Source organism: Sinocyclocheilus grahami, unplaced genomic scaffold (assembly GCF_001515645.1).
Source record: "Sinocyclocheilus grahami isolate Dianchi unplaced genomic scaffold, SAMN03320097.WGS_v1.1 scaffold184.1, whole genome shotgun sequence".
Taxonomy (NCBI): domain Eukaryota; kingdom Metazoa; phylum Chordata; class Actinopteri; order Cypriniformes; family Cyprinidae; genus Sinocyclocheilus; species Sinocyclocheilus grahami.
The window spans coordinates 346,209-365,919 of record NW_015505363.1 but is presented as its reverse complement, the minus strand read 5'-3'; the positions used below and the strand labels follow the sequence as shown (position 1 = coordinate 365,919).

Below are 19,711 nucleotides of genomic sequence, written 5' to 3'. Positions count from 1 at the left end.
GTGAGTACCTGCCCATCCAAATGTCTTTATCAAGATATTTTGGGTGGTTGCAAGGGTGTAGCTAGGGTGTTCTGGGTGGTAACTTACTAGCCCAAGTCAAAAGAGCCTACTGCCAGGTCTTTCCTTCAGTGTAAGTCTTGGTGAATTTTTTTGTTATGCCATGCCAAAGTTGAATACTTCGGCATAGTAGTTTGTTCAAATCTCTAACCCTAATTATGAGCAATAGTAATTATGATAAACATAACTAATTCTAATTACATCACAAGGGTTTTTTTTAGCCAATAGCAAGGTGATCCTGCCATTATCTTGATACATGTAATGTCCTGTCGTAACTTAGGAAACTTTGACCATGGTGTACAGCCCACAACCCCACTCTGTATTTAAAGGGACAGTTCACACAAAAATTTTAATTCTGTCATCATGTTGTTTCAAACCCATAAGACATTGGTTAATCTTTGAAACAGAAATTAAGATTTTTTTTTCATTGAGAACTGAGAGGTTTCTTCCCTTCCATTGAAAGTCTAGGTTACCAACACTTAAAAGATTCAAAACGGTTATAAAGTCGTCGTAAAACAAGCCCATATGAATCTAGCAGTTTCATCCAAGCCTTGTGAAGAGATATGATTGCTTTATATGATAAATATTTAGGCTTTCATTCACATATGAACATATAGTCATGGCCAACAGTTTTGGCAGTGACATAAATTTTGTGTTTTGCAAAGTTTGCTGCTTCAGTATTTGTTTCCAGATGTCCCAAAAAGTCGGAAGGGAGATTCATCAGAGAAAAAAACTTTGCACCAGTCTTCTGCTATCCAATCCTTGTACTTCCTGCAGAATTTTTGGTCTGTCCTTGACGCTTTTCTTGGAGAGAAGTGACTTCTTTGCTGCCCTTCTTGACACCAGGCCGATCGTCCAAAAGTCTTGGTCTCACTGTGCGTGCAGATGCTCTCACACCAACCTGGTGCCATTCCTGAGCAAGCTCTGCACTGCTGGTGACACGATTCTGTAGCTGACTCCTCAGGAGGAGATGGTCCTGGCTCTTGCTGGACACTCTGGGACGTCCTTCACTGCAGTCGAACCTTTCTCCTTGAAGATCCGGGAAATGGTTCTTTCAGGTGCAATATTCTTTGTAGCAATTTCCTTGCATGTAAGGCCATTTTAATGTAAAGCGATGATGGCGATGATTGGTTTCTTTGGAGGTAACCATTGCAAACAAGAAAATAATGATTGGAAGCGCTTCCCTCCTTTTATAGCAATCAGTCTGCTCTTACAATCTATTTAGTATGATAGAGATTTTACCTGACTAGTACCACTCTAAAAAATGCTGGGTTGTTTCAACACAACTTTGGGTCAAATATGGACTAACCTAACCATTGGGTTAAATTTTTAAATAAAATGTTTAACACAAAAGTTGGGTTAGTCCATTTTTGACCCAAAGTTGGGTTGAAACAACCCAGCATTTTTTAGAGTGTATGATAGTGATTTTACCTGACTAGTACTCATTCACTCTTTCACATATGCTGCTGATATGATTAGTCAATTAATGTTAGCTGGTCATTTTTCGGTCAAGTTCATTTTTTGGCCAATGAAGCTTTTAGCAATTATTTAAAATACATCTGACCACTCTACACAATAATCTAGAAAAAATGTGAATGAACACCACAACAGCTTAAGCAGCAAACTTTGCAAAAAACTAAATTTATGTCACTACCAATACTTTTGGCCATGACTGTACATAGAGAAAATCAAACACAGAAGCCCAATAGACAAGAGTTTATAAAACATTATCAATGAAGAACGTCATATTGGTCCATTCCACTTTATTTGGGGAGCGCACATGTAGCTGGTTGACCAGCATGTTCTTCAAGAAGATGCTGGTTTATTGAGGTAGTCTTGCTGGGTGAGCTAGTTACGAAGCCAGGTAGGAATACTGACACACTAGCATCCGAAACAAATGCTACATCCCGCTATGCTGCACTATTTAGCAAGGTTACCATTTTGTTTCTCACAACAAATGTATTACATGTTGGACCTTCGAGGGCCATGTCTGGATTTTCTGTTGCTTCTACTGATCTCATTATAATAGTTACTAGCTAAATACCACCAGTTCCCAGAGACACTAATCAACACAAGACAAACATGGATGATGGCTCCTGCCGGCAAGCACCCCTTCATGGAGGTGTAGACATCGCTCCAAGCTCAGTATGATATGGGAATAGAGTCTTCAAACAGGATGTCCTGGACTTTATTGGGGTATGCTAAGCATTACAGCATCACACTTCCTCACTGGGAGTTTGAAAAAGGGATTAGTAACATATGGCTCATTGAACAAGAGGTCTGCTTTTCATTAGCTAACCCCACCACCCAACATCATCCAACCCAGCAACCAGAAAAAAAAGCATTCCACATATGTGTGTATGTGTGTGTGTGTGTGTGTGTGTGAGAGAGAGAGGTCTGTTTTGGTGAGATGGGGTTCGAGTCATAAGAGGGAAATCTGGTTTTAGTTTATATATTAATTTTTTTTCCAAAAGCAAATGTGTGATTTTGACTCCCAGACGGTCCAATTGTTGATGTATGGGAATATTAAATACAATAAAAATGACATCGGGTTTTACTTTGGGGCACTTTACACACTAATACCATTGTAACGTGAAACGTCTTGTGGAAAACAAGTGTTTTTTCTCAGAGGACATAGCATGTGAAAACGTTTCAACAAATATGGCCCCGAAGATTCTTTTGATGTCTAAGGTTGAGGAAAACTGACACTGTTTGTATAAAGGACATTCTCAAAGATGTACCCGAAAGCAATACCCCAAAGAATATACAAAAGCACACATCTGCGTAGGGCTAGCAGGATAATCTACAAGGCTAACAAGTTGTTGTGGTTGTGGCAAAGAAAGAAAAATAGAGCATTGTGCTGAAAGTAAGAGGCAGTCTCATACCATACAAAGGTTGCGTCCCAGACTCTATTTTTGGGGTGAACCAACAACACTTAACCCTTCACCTTTGCTGATGTCGACAACGGTTCCCTGCCTCCTCTCAGTCTTAATGTCACGCAAAGCGGAAAAGAGCAATAAGTAACGCCTCCTCCAACATGTCCGGCTCTACGTCTCTCTCTCGTGTCAAACTCTGCCATGACTGCACTGTCACAAACATCCAAACACCACTCCACTTGGTATATGGGGGAATTACCCAGTGTTTGGTGGCAAATAATTAATGAGATCTGGTGTTGGAAAACATTAGCATTCCTGTGGCTAACACTGCACAGAGTTCAATACCATTTCCAAAGCCATCGTAAAAGCTGATCAGTGTAACTCTTCATGTGCTGTTTCTGGCCCTTCATAATGATTAAAATTTGATTTTATTTAAACCTGATTTCCATATTATTTAACTTCAACCATAAAAGTTGCTAAAGAACAACTAGCTTTTGCAGTCTAATTCAAAATGGGTGGATTGTAAGTTAGCACACACAAACACATACTCTAGGGTTACCACCCAGCATGTCAAAGGTATCAGAGGATTTTAAGCCCCCCCTCCTTGCCTCGAAACCAGAGAGCAAGGCCACTGGCCTCTAGCTTTACAGTCTACAGCTCCATAACACCTGTTCTTAGTCCGACTGACAAACAATTGTGTCATTATTCACTGGCCAAAAAGACAGCTTGACTGCATCTCCGCCACAGCCAGCTCCCATGCCCTCAGTAGCATTTAGGCCATAGCGAGGTGATACTGATTGAGTTTACCAGCTCTGTTTGTTTATTTAGTCGGCTCTAATGTGTCTAGTTTTGCAAAGATGTGTCTAGTTTTGAATGTACTTAGAATCAGGTACTTGTAACAAGTTATATTTACTGTGAATTTGCAATGTGATAATCTGTTGGAATTGCTAAAGGTTTGCACATTTTAGGACCTTTCGCACCGCGGGTACCTTTTCATAGTACCAGAACTAATTGTACAACTGGTACTACCCGTGACGTAAGTAGACATTGATTGGCCAAACGCATACGAAAACACCCTCACCCCCCATGATTTAAAATGCCGTGTAAACATACTGTAAACATTGTGTCAACTTATTTCGCAAGTATGGAGAACAGCGATAGATGGACGGATGCTGAAGTGCAGGCACTTGTAGCAAATGTAGCACTGCCAGTTGTCGTTGGAGATTCTTAGTCCTCCTTTCCGTTCTTTCAATCGCTTTACGTATACGTCGACTTTCCATGTCCATTATTGTGAAACCCGCGAGACACAACAAAAACACAGCTCCGAACACAGCGTCCTCCATCCTCCTGTTGTTAATGTTGTTCTTTGTTTCTGTTGTTGAACGCCGCGCACAAATGACGTCGCTGTCGACCGGCTTACGTTACTTCTTAGTACACACTGTCGGTGCGAACGCAACCCTTTAAATGGTACTGGGAAATAGTTCGCGCAAAATCGGCCCAGTACTTTAGTACTGTACATTTAGTTCTGGAACTAAAGCAGTGCGAAAGGCCCTTTAGATTAATTTAGCCAATTTATCATTATGCAGTGCATTCAACCCTTATTGTTCCACTCAAGATTACTGGAACTGTGGCAGTCTATAAATTAAATAAATATAAACGGCAAACTATTTCAAGAGACACGTTTTCTGAAATAACTTAAAGAAAGGACAATGCCATGGAACAACCAGAGATTAAGTGCTGTGTCCAAGGGCATAATGGGGATCGGCCAGGAGGGGTAAGGCGTACAGCATAGGTTGTCCCTGCCTGAGTTCATGGCCTCCTACCTGAATGTTACAAGAATAGTTTCTTTACTATTAGGTCACTATTACGTTATACAGTAACTTATTTTATGTAATTAAGCACAGGATACTATTTTTCCCAGTAAATTAGCGAGTTATTGCAGCAGCATTAGCCATTCTTATAGTTTTGACAAGTGGCTATGTCTCCTACAAGAGTTCTAGGACAAGTCTTTGTTAAAAAGTGAATTCAATGTTAATCCTAATCCCCCTCTTCAAAGCCAGCATTCAGGCCTGTACAGAGACAAAACCTCTGCTCTGCTGTTGCCTCTTTCTATGTATCTGCTGCATAGAGTGTATTTAGCATTGCAACAAGTGATTAATGCGTCACAGGGTCTAGTTTTTTTTAATTTAATTTATTATAAAATGCATAAATGTATGCAGAATACTAAAGTAAAAATCTCTTTGTAATACTGTACTTCAAGACTCGGCCCTTTAATAATAGCTGATGCAACAACAATTTCAATATTTACACAAATCTATAGAGTCTTACTGTGACATAAAACTGAGCATACAGTGAATGTTGTCTTGGAAGAAACCAACAACTCTGGAATCTTTAAATAAAAGTTGTTTTTTGGTTCCTTGAAGAACCTTTATCATACATATAACTTTTCCATTGCACAAAAGGTTCTTTATAGTGGAAAACATTTCTTCAGATGATATAAAATGTTCTTTACACTGCTCACTGAGAGGTTCTTTGGGGAACCCAGAATGGTTCTTCTATGGCATCACTGTGAAAACCCCCCTTTGGGACCTTTATTTTTAGTATATAGAGCAATTTGTGTATGATTTCAAATGTGTATTCATTTAAGTCATCTGGTTGTGCTTCAGAACCCATGTTTTACATTGGATACCAAGATGGAAACAAACAGCACCAAAACTATAACCATATTTAATGTAGCCTGGGTTGTAATTTCTTGTATATTTCATAGTGGTTTCCAAGGATGATGGCCTATCTCGCAATGCTAATGCTGATGGATAAATGGGTGCCAAAATACCATAGGCCTAAATAGACAGGTCTGTTTAGCATGCTAAGGCTATATTTTATTTTATTTTTTGCTTTCTCTAACTATACATGATCATGGATTTGCATTTAGCATTGTTTATCCACAATTTCTTCACAACCTTATCTGAAAAGACCTGCAGCCCATTTTTGGGTCGTGATCAACCAGTTCCACTGGTTTAGCTGTCATTATCATGTACTTTGGCAATGCTTCATTTGTGAAATATGTTTAGGTCTTATGAATCAAAGACTGCTACAACTATTTACCAGTGTCACACGCTGGAGTTAAAACACTGTGACCGGAAGAGGCCAAGGAAAGAAGATGCCTAGTGACACTATATGATCAGACAACAAGGTGGCTTTTAACTAACTAACATAGCTTACTGTGAGTTATATATACAACATTATACAACTGCTCACGGTTAAAGAGATTTTTTTTATTATTTGCAAATAAGTATATATTGAAAATGAGGTGGTGAGATAGTTTACACCTCCCACATCTGCTGCACGTAAAGCAGTATATCCAGTTTCATGGTCATTACTGAGAGCCACATTCAGCCTGGTTTGCATTGCAGTGTTTCATGATGCCACATTGGATGGAGGAAGAGTGAAGAGTCCCATTTCTTGTTGAGGTTTAGAGGTTGTGTAAAACTATGATTTGTCACTCATGTGTGGACAGATCCTGGAAACAGATGTGCAAAATTCAACCACCAGTCAATCACTCTTACCACCTCAATCCCCAACAAACATATTCATCTGAATTTGACCCTTGACAACATGTTACAGTGGCCTAGATTCACTCTGCCCTCTGAGTGAACCAAAGTACTTTGCCTTTGACATTTTTTCACACTGTAGGCATATAGTATTCAGCTTTACACTGTACAAGCACCTTTCTCTGAAAATTCTGAATATAATAGCATCAGGTTACAAAAATATGTTACTCTTGAAGTAAACATTGTATTGATTTGACACACATTTTTGATAAATAATAATTATTCAAATATATTCAACTTCAATTTCTAATTTTCTTCCAACTTTCTCCATTTTCAAAATAAATAAATAAATAAAAATGAAGAAACTGTATAATTGTGTATATACATACATTATAGATAAATCATAATATACAAAAGATAATTGAGCTTCACAAATTAGAAAGTGACTTTAAGAAAAAGCTAGAGCAGGGAAATTCCCATTTCCACCATCAGGGCAATAATTAAGAATTTCCAATCAACAGAAAATGTTACAAATCTGCCTGGAAGAGGACGTGTGTCTATATCATCCTAATGCACGGTGAGGAGGAGAGTGTGAGTGGCTAAAGACTCTCCAAGGACCACAGCTGGAGAATTGCAGAGTCTCAGGGTCAGAAAACCTTAAAAAATAAAATAAAATCAAACAGCACCTACACCACATGTTGTTTGGGAGGGTTTCAAGAAAAAAATCAAGAAAAGAAAATGCTCTCATCCAAAAACAATCTCCAGCATATTCTGTTGTCAGACCCGACTGGAACTTCAAATGGGACTGGCTTCTACGGTCAGATGTAACAAAAAAATTTGCTTTTTAGCAACAAACACTCAAGATGGTATATATACCTTTTCATACTATATAATAGTATATTACTATATATTATATTATATAATAATATATAATATTATAATAATACATCTCAGTGTTCAAGAAGAACATTTTCATTCATAATTGTGGTGTGGAAAGCAGATTAACATCTGTTTCGGGTGATTCAATTACAAGTGGTCAGCCGAGACAGATTGCCATTTACACCTGGTATTAACAAGCATCTTAAATGCATCTCTTGTGACCACTTGCGATCAGACTTTGTTGAGGAGAGGCTCTCTGATTCCATAACAACATCTTACCATGTCAATGTGTCACTGAATGTTAATGTCAGGCATGTCAAAAATGCTCTGTGAAGTGTTGTGCATGTTAAGCCACAACTAACAAGAAGCATAAACATTACGAGGTCTTGCTGTCTTTTAGACCATTGAAAGACATCAGCAAACAATACCATGGTGTTAAGTGCTTTCAAGACAGGATTCTGTCAGCACTCCAATTTTGCACTGGGAGCACGTTCACGCTTTCTGACTAAGCTGGAAAACCACAATAAATAAGATTAAGTACAGAGAAATCCATTTAACTATGCTTAGTGGCTGTTACTTCCTAGAAAATCTAATGGGACTGGGAACCGTTATGAAAACATGGGTTGATCCTAGGGGTGACAGGCGTGTGGTGGCTGCACGTGGCCCTCTTTGGGTCACCGTGGCCTCCGTCATCACCCTTGTGAGACTGCTCACGTATGTTAGCACAGGCAGAATCGTAAGTCTAGGGACTGAAGCACATAGCTATTCCTATCCCACCATATCAGTGTTTTTCCATTACAGCTTCTGATAAATATATAATCTGTTTTAATGCATTTGTTGTTAAATACAAACAAATCCTAAATAAAATGATGAAGCAAATAAATATGAAAATTCTGCCATGATTTTCTCACCTCCATGTCTTTCCAAACCGGTATGACTTTCTTTCTTCTATGGAAAACAAAGCATGATATTTTGAAGAATGTTGGGGGTCCAAACAACATTGAGGTCCAATGACTTTCATTAGCTATGTTTAATAATCCATTAGTAATCGGATAGATGAATCTTCATGTAAACACCTCAACTGATTCAATAATAAGACCACTGTTTACATATGTTTTACTTTTTACAAACTTGCATATATTTATTTACGTCTTATGAACTGGTAAGTGGAGGAGACTTAATATTTACTAAATATTTGCTAAAAAAACCTATTCCTATTTTCTTTTGTGTTCCACAGAATAAAGAAAGTCTTACAGGTTTGGAACAGGTTTGAGTAAATGCTGACTGAATTTTCATGTTTGGTTGAACTATCCCTTTAACATATATTGTGATAACAGTTATATGTGTGTGTGCTCACAAGTATATTTAAGGAGGTATAGAGAAGAACAAAAGGTGTGTGAAAGTAAAAGCTCAGAGAGGGTCCATATAAATGTTGCCATGAAGTTTTGAAAAGGAGAAATGGGAACAATGCAGTTTGCAGCAAACACTCCTCTGCCATCCATCTTTTACACAATCAACATGGCCCTTTCACATGCACTGGCCCCTGCTGGGGACCCCATCCCCTCTGTCAATGGCCTTATATTTAAGGGAAATTAGGTGACATTGAGTTTCAAATGAGTCACTGACAGCTGCTTCGTCACTGTCGGTCTAAGCAGTGAGCTGTTCAGCGGTGGCATGACATTGTTTTCCTGCTCCACTGGAGAGCGGAATAGAAAGAGCAGGAAGGGACGGTACTGTACTGGAGAGCGTAGCTCAAGATTCGGACAATAACAGAGGACGAAATCGACCGGTTTTGCCACATACAAACACAAATAACTTTGCATGTGTTTGTCGAAACACGCATTTGTGGCAAATGAAAAATGTGCTGATTGATTTCTTCGCTCAGCACGTTCTCCCCCTCGCACCCTGAGCACTCAGTGTGACAACCATTGATGCCTTATACAGTTACAGGCCACCACAATCATTTTACTGTTGGAAGGTGCAGAGAAATCCACTGTCCTCCCAAAAGGTATTTGAGACCTGCAGCTAAGAATCAAAGGGCTGCAGAGGTATAAGGAAGACCTATCTGGTTTCAAGACGAAGTGTGGGAGAGGAATAGAGAGAGTGTGAGAGAGAAATTAAAACGCAGGGAGAGAGAGAGCGCAGGAGAGTGAGAGAGAGAGAGAGAGAGAGAGAGAGTGATGCTGGCTTTGAGCCGTCACTGAGATTTATGAAAAGTGTGTGTCATGAGCTACATGATCCGTCTCTTGGGAACTGGAATCAGTATTAAGGGTGTTGCATTAAAATCAGTTCAAAGCAAATAAAAGTGTCCTTTGGCATGTTCAACCCTGACAGATAAATTGGGTGTGTCTTGACCACAGAAATCAATCCAACACTTCTGACATCTCACAGGCTATGAAATGGAAAAGGTGCAATGAGGCACTACGGCCAGCGTTTATAAAATCATCCCGTAAATCTCCCCTTCCAATGTTCTGCTGAAAAGCCGATGGCCGAGGATGGGATGTGGGGTTCTGCTAAGGGCTCTCTGGCAAAAGAATAAGACAAATTCACATCAGTGAGCAGAAACGGTTAACATACTCGTGAAAATGCTTTGTATTTAAAGGGGTCAACATTTTTTCCAAACCAACCTGAGATAATGAGGTATGAGAATAAAGTGGTTGCCAATTTGTTTTGCAGTGCGTTGAGACTGTACGGGAGTTCTTTCTGAGCCCCTGACAAGCAGGTGAGATCAAAGTAAACCCGGACAAAAGGGGCTCAACAGTGATTTGTCAGGGGACGAGAGGCATTCCCGTCTGGCTCTAGCCAGGCCCTCAGATCACTAGCGCAAAAAAAAAAAAAAAGCATGCCATGAGAAAAAGTACAGCAGAAAAGGTTCAGAGGCCAGCTTGATTTGGTCTGGATTGTGGTGCCTACTTTTCTGCAAACGGGGTGGAGGTTGGGGGAATCTTGTACACTCCTAAAAATACATCAGTTATTCACTGACTTTATGCAATGGCAAAAACTCTCCTGTTCAAAAAAAAAAATGTAAAACTGTATAGTGTTCTTTAGTTGGCAATACAGATCTTTTTTTATAGATTAAACAAATTGTTCTTGATATGTTCTTTAAAGCACCAGTACATAGTTTTAAGAAAAAATGAAACATAAAAAGTGCAGAACATTGTTTGGAACATAAAGGCTTCTTCTATGGCATTAAGCTCTAAAGCCCGTTTTTTTGTTTTGCTCAGAAACTTTATTCAATCTTTAGTAATATGTGGTAACATGCACACTAAGTTTATTCAATTCAAATTATTGTTTTACATCACAGAATCAACCAGAACAAAATACATTTTTAAAATTTAGATCAGTGTACAACATGTAATTGTTAATATGACTTTAAGAATTTGCATTGTATATACGTTTGTGTAATGAATAAAGAAATATTAATGGTTAATTATATGTTAGTAAATGATAAGAGTAAATACTTGCTCCATCCATTTGAACTGTGCTTTGTCCTTTTAAAATTTTAAACAACTGAGTGACAATCAAGATCGACACTGGTCAGTATATTTTTGCAGATAAAAAAAAGGTTAAATATCGCAACATATTACTACGTGATCTGTAAAAATCAGAAAGGAGGTGTACTGGAGTCTAAAATATTTCATTTAGCAGTGACTTGTGTAGTTGTGTGCTATGTATCTCAAATATTTATGTAATATTCCCATGTCTGTATGTTACACGTTTATACCATACATTTAACTTATGCCATAATTTAATGTGGAGTACAAAGATTGCCGGCTACACTTCCAGGGTAGAAAACACAGACATTTTAAATGTTAGGCATGAAGTAATAGAATTTACTTTTTCAAAATCATTATTATGACACACCCTTACTTAATTTCAAACATTTGAATTCAAAATGATACACATATAGTACATATTTTAATCCAACAAATACAGAAAGACAAAAAACACATGCAAATATGAAATGTAAGTATGAAAATTTAACATACACTCACTTTTTTTTATTCATTTCTTACCTATACACTGTCTTAAATTGTTTTAATCTTTGGGGGTATTTCTACTCAGCAAGATATTATTAGACTTTTTGAACATGTAGATGATAAACTTGTGTACATACTATATATTATTATATATCAAATTGAACAAGAGAAACTACTTATTCTGATGATACCAGTTCTGTCATTTAAAATATATTAATTTACACACAAATCCGATTATAATCTATCAGGATAGTGATTTCACCCCTACTGCTCAAACTGATTAAACTGCTAGCGTTACAACCCATCCAATTTTCCAATAGACCCCAATTTCCCTCTGTTTAATTTAAAAAGCAAAGGGTCTATGTCCCCCCCCCCTCTCATACTGATTATTACTGCTGGGCTTTGTGGGCGGCTGTGGGCCGTAATTAAAATACTTCCAGAAAGAAACAGCCGACCACATCAGAAATGCAACCCTCTGTCAGGATCAAACCACATCAAGAGCGTCTCTCTCAGAGATGGTCACCAGAGCGGCTCGTGATGTACATCAGTAGACTCATAAACTAGCCCAATCATACTCTCCGTCTAGTCACACACACCGGAGCTGCAGCGACTAATAAGTTATTAGCAGCAGCTACCTGTTTTAAAACTGTTTGACAGTCAGGGACGCCAAGTGATGCATGCAAAGAGAAGATGAATGAAGGGTGCCTTCCCACGAGGTTTTCTATGCGCTGGTGTGTTACGCCAAAGGGCAGGGAGATTTGTAGATGATGGTGCCAATTACGAGAATGGTAACCATAATGCGACCAAGATGGAAACAATTTAGGCAGAAGTCATTTGCCTGTTACTCTTCCACCCACTAGCAGCACACACCAGGAGCTTGAGTGTAAGTGGCTGTAGGGCTTTGAGTCGCACTTGCAGGCTGGTTCCTGAGAGAAGATGCATGTCAGCTACCGCAGTTTTAGTTTCCATGGCCTGCCAGATTGATAAAGACAAAAAGAATGGAATATGCCTTTTTCCCCCCTCCCAAAATCAAGATAGAAACTTCGGGAAACGGCATTTGGATTTCTTCTTCTCAAATGACAGGGAAATGTAGCTGCATGTTTTCTGTAGCCTATACGGATTGCAATGAAGAGGAAAACAGGTCTTGATCGATTTATTCCGAGCATCATCCTAACTAGCTTAGTCTCACAACCTGTGATTTATAGCCTATCAAATATTTTGAAGGAATGATTGAACTGTACTTCTACAGAAAGCATTCCGCATCAATGTAATATCGCATTAAAGCTGTTATAGATTTAACGGGGTTTTGGACGTGCCTGAATCATGATTAGGTTCATATTTAAAAGAATAAAATCGCTGTTAATTACTGTGCACCTAATACGCAAATGAACCGCGTAAAACAGCTATTTATTTCTCTTATAAATGCATTACCAATGTTTTACCGTGAACTTTTCCCGTTGCAAGTGACTTACTGATTTATCTAGTCGATTGTCTAGACTTTTTTTTGTCACTGTTTTATATTATGAGTCAGAAACATTCCATACATAAATGTGGATCATTGAAAGCCACGTGCGTATGTCTATGAATGTTAACATCACTGTTGAAATGAGCCAACAGGCATGAAAAGAGAATCAGTAGCGGCTCTCCCAGAGGCCAATGTTCATGCTTAAATATAATTTTCGGATCTTTCAAAAGAAGCAAACTGCCCTGGGATGGCTCTCTCTTTGTGATGCGGTTTTCCGCTGTAAGCCACCGTGTGTAGTGCTGTGTAATTTTATCCACGCTGCAGCCTCATGGTTCACACAAGACTGATACCTTGCCTCCCCTTTTCCTTTGTATCAATTGGTCGGGGTTCGGGCTATTGTTGCAGGAGGGCTCTTTTATTTCTGTGCACACTGTCGATCAGCGAAATCTCACGATAGGCTCCCTGTGAAACCGACTGGCTGTTTTCTCCTCCTCGGTCAGACACAGTCTGCTTGGAGAGCAGAGTGGAACCCATGGGCACCAACGAGGCGAACCCATGTTGTTGCCACCAAGCCGGGTCTAAGAGATGACCGCGACATATTAAAAAGAGGACAGGGGGATACAGCAATTTTTTATTTTAATGTTCAGTTGACTGGATCAGTGACAAATTATACTTCTTTGATGGGACCCCGTGTGCCAGCTCTTTCTATTCCAGCGAGATTTTACCGATATCCCGCCATGCCACAATGGTTATAATTCTGCTCTTGTTGTTACTGAGCTCCTTGGATCCGAGTTTACAGGAATCTCTGGCTCCGAGGCTGACCAGGACCCCAAGGGCGCCTTGTGCCAGGGGCCAGGCGTGTGACCCAAGGCAGCGGCGAGATGCTGGTGGACGCGGCGGGGTTTACGAGCACCTCGGGGGAGCTCCAAGACGCAGGAAACTTTACTGCGCCACAAAATATCATTTGCAAATTCACTCGAACGGAAAAATAGACGGATCTCTTGACGAAAACAATCCTTTCAGTGAGTAAACCGTTCTCGGGTTTCATATTTGGGAATGTCAATTTCTGTGCTGTAAGATCAGAGCCCATGAGACTTGCGTAATTGTGCAAATGTACATTGGGAAACATTGTGCGCTGATAATATTCGGGAGGCGCCTTGCGCATTAAATAATTAACATCGAACAATAATTCACCCTGTCCGGCATGCATTAAATTGACGGATATAAAACATTTTAAATCAGCATTCTTACCACAGTAAATTGAAGATTAAGGTAACGATGAGAGCACTTTTGCGGACTGCACAACTTGTAACTAAAAGCTAAAAATTAGGTCTGGAAAATAAACCAACCAGTTAGAAAAGAAAACTGCACTGCATTATTTTGAGAAGAGACATTCCAAATTACTTCTATTGCATAATTTACATCGTATAGACAATTGTCAGATAGTGGCATATTTCGTAGCCTACATTACAATCTTAAATGATCGTTCTTTAAATTACAGCATTCGTTTATCTGTCTTAGTTTTCCAATTAGTCAAATCCGAGTGCCCTCATGGACACTTACCATATGAAAACAGGATTCAACAGACAGTTTAACATAATGACTTGGACAACGGATGTGTTTATCCAACGTAAAAGGATGATTATTCGAAACAGAAGAATGAGACCCTTAATCAGCAGAAAAAAGGGATGAATAAACATCCTCTTTAAGTGTCTGTATATTTAAACTGACAACGTTGTGTGACTCAATCAACGAAAAACTTGCGTATAAATAAAATAAAATACAATTAAAAATAGCATATGCCACAATATTTAGGCTACATTTAAACATATTGAAAAACATACATTCCCATGCTTAATTATTTTATATTAAACGTGGGTTAGATTGTAGGGTTAAAGCAAGTGCTTAATGATAGGCTATATTTATTGATAAGTTTAAGACATAAATCAATAATTGTTATTTATAGAAAAATATATTAATTGATATTATAAATAAACGTAATTATATTATGCATATGATAACACTATATAGCAACACAAATTAGCAACACAACTAATCGAATACAATAAATGTATAAGTGAATGTGAATACAATTTCAAACATTAGCTAAAATATGACAGATTTGTGAAAACTCGTGAACGACCTCGATTGACCTTGTATTGAATCCTACAAATGTTTATTCTAGTTGAAAAGCAAGTGTAAATGATTTTCCCCATTTCTAGAATGCGCACTAACTAGTGCGCCACTCTTTTTCTAGGTATACTCGAGATCACAGCTGTGGACGTCGGTGTCGTGGCGATCAAGGGCCTGTTTTCAGGAAGATACCTGGCTATGAATGAGAAAGGACGTCTGTATGCTTCAGTAAGTGTTATGTCACGTCGGAAAATCAAGTAGCTGAAATTCGGCTAGCTGTAGGATCAGATAACAAGAAGGGCTATTTGCGGCTATCGCCACATGGTGGTGTTTTTCATGCGGAACGAGCATGCCCACATGCTGCTAGATTACTGAGAGCTTGATTACTGAGCTTTGTTTCGCTCACTGGGGACCTTGTCATTGACATTTCTGGTCAGCAGAGAGTGATAACCACATACAAGCTTCTTACTTTTGCCAGATTACAGTAAATGCTTGAGATGCTGAGAATTCAAATGTGGAGATTTTGGACCAGGCTAAATGTTGACTTTTCTACAAAATGGAGATGACTTCTTGTTAAAGAAACATTGAACGTTTTTGTGGGCGCACTGGACCACCTTGTTCCAGGTCCAGTCATGAATGTCAAAATCAAAAATGTTACAAAATAAAGTAATAACATATTTGAACCCTTTCAGGAAGTCTTCAACCACGAGTGTGAGTTTCTGGAGCGCATTCATGAGCTAGGCTACAACACCTACGCATCACGGCACCATGCTACCACCCAGCCTCCCCCAACAGGGTCCGGGGCAGGGGGTGGCAAGCGGCGTGCCAGTTCTAAGAGGCAGTGGTACGTGTCCATCAATGGAAAGGGCCGGCCCAGGAGAGGATTTAAGACACGGAGCACAGACAAAGCTTCCCTCTTCTTGCCCCGTGTTCTGGGTAACAAGGACCACGAGAATGTGCGCAAGCTCAGAGAGAGCCAGCGGCACCAGGCCGGCTCTCACAGAGCCCCTGTGGGTCGGGCAGAACGCAGAAGACGACGACACAGGGGCTCCAAGGGCCACAGCAGAAGGGCTGACATTTAACACTCTCTTGACACAGATGGAGAAAAGATCCAAAGCCACTGAGAGTCCAACAGACCAAAGGAGTCACATGGAACAATTTTCTCAGGAGAGAATGATTTAAAACAAAAACTACAACTGCTGGGGGAGTTATGTGTCAAGAAGGGCCGAGAACGAAGAGAAACATCATTTTTCTTTCACGTTTAAAGCCCAGCATTTGAAACACAATGACAGTCCAGATAGGTTCATGTGACCAAATTTAACACTACTGAAAGTTTTGTCTGTCTGTTCACACTTTTTGAAGTCTTTTCTGTTAAAGACGTGTAATTATTGTACATAGCTGTACAGTCATTTACCTTTTTTTTGTGCTCTTTGGTCCTAGTTCTAACTACCTATTCAGGCACACGACGCCCCTATTAGTTCTGTGGCATATAACAAGTAAACAGAGACCCAGGGGTTAAGGTTCAGCGTCCCGATCAAGCGACTTCTGATGACCTGCCTTCAATAATGATGCGTCTGCCGCCATGTCGGGGGCATATAAGCGCTCATTAACCCTGCTGCCAAAAATAAACAAAAAAAAACATAAGGCCATAAGATCGGGCTGTCTAACCCTAACCCTAACCCTAACCCATCTTGAGATTACACCTCATGTATAGAATTTAAAAATAGAAAAGTGTACAAGCAAGCAAACAAACAAACAAATAAATAACTATTATTATTATTTCCAAAACAATTCTGATTTAAAAAAATAATAATTTAAATCCATTGATAATTAAATTACCCAACGAGTGCTTTCTCAGAAATTACTTCAAGCCGTGCACTAGTGAAAACCACTCCAATTAAAATCACTGCGATTCAGTCTCTTTCTTCTCCGACCCGAGGGCCTCAAGGGCATATAAGCGCTCATTAACCCTGCTGCCAAAAATAAACAAAAAAAACCATAAGGCCATAAGATCGGGCTGTCTAACCCTAACCCTAACCCTAACCCATCTTGAGATTACACCTCATGTATAGAATTTAAAAATAGAAAAGTGTACAAGCAAGCAAACAAACAAACAAATAAATAACTATTATTATTATTTCCAAAACAATTCTGATTAAAAAAAAAAAAATTTAAATCCATTGATAATTAAATTACCCAACGAGTGCTTTCTCAGAAATTACTTCAAGCCGTGCACTAGTGAAAACCACTCCAATTAAAATCACTGCGATTCAGTCTCTTTCTTCTCCGACCCGAGGGCCTCAAAGGGCTGCTCCTCGTGCCCATCTAATTGGTATCGTCAGGAATTCCTCAAGTATTGACCCAGCGGAGCCTGAGGGGTCTTTGTTCGTACAGACAGGCCTCCTACTGGCCATCTCTGTGGACCTTGTAGAGTTGCTGACCTCTGAACTAACATCACACCATATTGCTTCCAGTTTGACTATTTTAAGTGATATGCTACATGTATTAATGCTAATAGCTTATCAGATAAAATGACACAGAATCGACTGATTGTTAAGATGTAAAATGCTTCATATTTTAGACTAAGCTACACTCTAAAAAATGCTGGGTTGTTTCAACCCAACTTTGTGTCAAATATGGACTAACCCAACCGCTGGGTTAAATTTTTACATAAAATTTTTAACCCAAAAGTTGGGTTAGTCCATATTTGACCCAAAGTTGGGTTGAAACAACCCAGCATTTTTTAGAGTGTACTTTTCTGGGATATTACTACAAATACCATTATAATAGATTAGGCTACATAGGAGACGAAGAAAATGCTCTGAGCGAAGTAATGGTTGAGTTATAAGCACAGGCTTTATAAAAGCATTGAAATAAATTCCACTAACACACAGCAAACGTTTCTGTCTTTATTAAATAAAGCGATTTGTAAGCATCACAGTAGGCCTAATTGTCTGGGGGAAATAATTGCTATTTGAATTAGTTACACTAACACGATGCCAGGAAGGTTAATGCAGTTCAACATCTCATCAGTCTGAGTTAGCATTTGGAAATTCTTCTCTCACTGTATTTCCAAAAGTGTCCTATAGAGGGAAGCACTGACGTCTGTCCAGTTGCTGTGAAATCACAGAACCTTATCATACACTCTAAAAAAAATGCTGGGTTAAATTCAACCCAGTGCTGGGAATTGCAATTGGGTTGTTTTGACCCAGCGGTTTGGTTAAATGTTTAACCCAACCTTCTGGGTAGTAACCCAACCGCTGGGCCAAAACAACCCAATTGCTGGGTTTGTCCCTATTTTACCCAGCACTGTGTTGTATTTAACCCAGCATTTTTTAGAGTGTAGGGTTGCTAGTGTTGTCTTCGCGATACATCTAGTATTTTAAGGGCGCGTTGTCACCTCTGTGTTTGACAGGCCTATCAGTGAGTTTTTTGGGGTGCACTGCGATTAAAGAGCGGTAGAACTTGTAAAGAGATATTAGAGGAGTTACGGGCCCTTAAAACACTTGCTTGGTAAATCCAACACACTATAATAATCTCACTGTATTAGCTACTGTGAGAACTCACACTTAAAGGAATCGTGCCTGATTTATTAAATCCTTGAGCACTGAAACTTATTCACTTCACATATTACAAACAGCACAAGTTGGTCGCGAGATTGGCCTGTCATTACATATTCACGCCACTATTAATTAACAAAACAATATCTGAAACCGATCTCCTTGTTTTAACCCCAAAGCGTTCGACTGAACATAATTCGTCTCATTTCCATACACTTTTGAGAGGCGGAACTGAGGCGGTTGAGCGCGACTGCAGCACCATGGAGAGCGGCTGAGCGCCCTGTTATTATTAAATTCACTTCATTCCGCTGCTTGTATTCAGAAAGTTCATACAGCTGTAAGAGACTAGACTAGTTCAAATGTGCAGCATGTGTTAGTTGCTTGTTCTATATATCAACCGCATTTTTGTCTTCCAAAAGCATATAAAACAAGCATTTGGTTTAAAATGCAACACAATGGCTTTCATTTTTACATAAAGGTTTCATTATCGGCCAACTGCAGACTAAATTATAACAAGCATGGTGTGTGGGTCTAAATATAACCTCTGGTAAAGAACGTTTGAGTTTTTGTCATGATAATTCAGCAGTGGCTATAAAGCATTACAGGTCTTTTCGATTTGGGAATCCAAATGGGTCAAAAACAGCAGTCTGTTTGATCAGTGTCTGTGCCACCAACATGTATATAAAACCAGCCACACGTTCTTAGATCAAATGAACCGCTTGACAAACGACCCATTCCTGTGTGCAGAAGACCCCCATCAGCAAGCAACATTTAGTGAACCGTCAGAGCTTGGATGGGTGGGATCGCCTCGCTAATTTGAGTAACAGACTCAGTGTCTAGAAGGTATTCAACCCTCCTTTTTGAAGTTAAGAGATGAGAGTGTCCTGTCTGGAGGAAACGTTGTCATGCGAAACAAAGGCGAGGCTCGGAAGAGTTATGGCAAGGGAACTTTTAGTTTATTTGGGATAATGGTTTGTATAAGCAAATCAGTCTCAAAGAAGTAGGCCTATACACGCGTTTGAATCAATATACAGGCCCTACTCTTATTTAATCAATTTTATTTAAATTGATTTATTCATTTACTTATTTTTTTTTAATTATGAAAATTATATTTTCTTTCATTACAGTTTGTTCCAAGATATTGTTAATGTTAAGTAAAAATGATAAAATACATATAGTGCCCCAAAATGCATATAGAAAGTTTTGGACA

At 39.2% G+C, this 19,711-nt stretch overlaps 1 protein-coding gene across 1 annotated transcript; it reads left to right on the top strand.

Annotated features, from left to right (window-relative positions):
* Positions 1 to 13,553: 13,553 nt before the first annotated feature.
* LOC107594498 (fibroblast growth factor 3-like) lies at positions 13,554 to 16,023 on the top strand. The gene is made up of 3 exons (XM_016284567.1): positions 13,554 to 13,830; positions 15,066 to 15,169; positions 15,634 to 16,023. The coding sequence occupies exons 1-3, from the start codon at positions 13,554 to 13,556 to the stop codon at positions 16,021 to 16,023; spliced, it is 771 nt and encodes a 256-aa protein (XP_016140053.1).
* Positions 16,024 to 19,711: the final 3,688 nt, after the last annotated feature.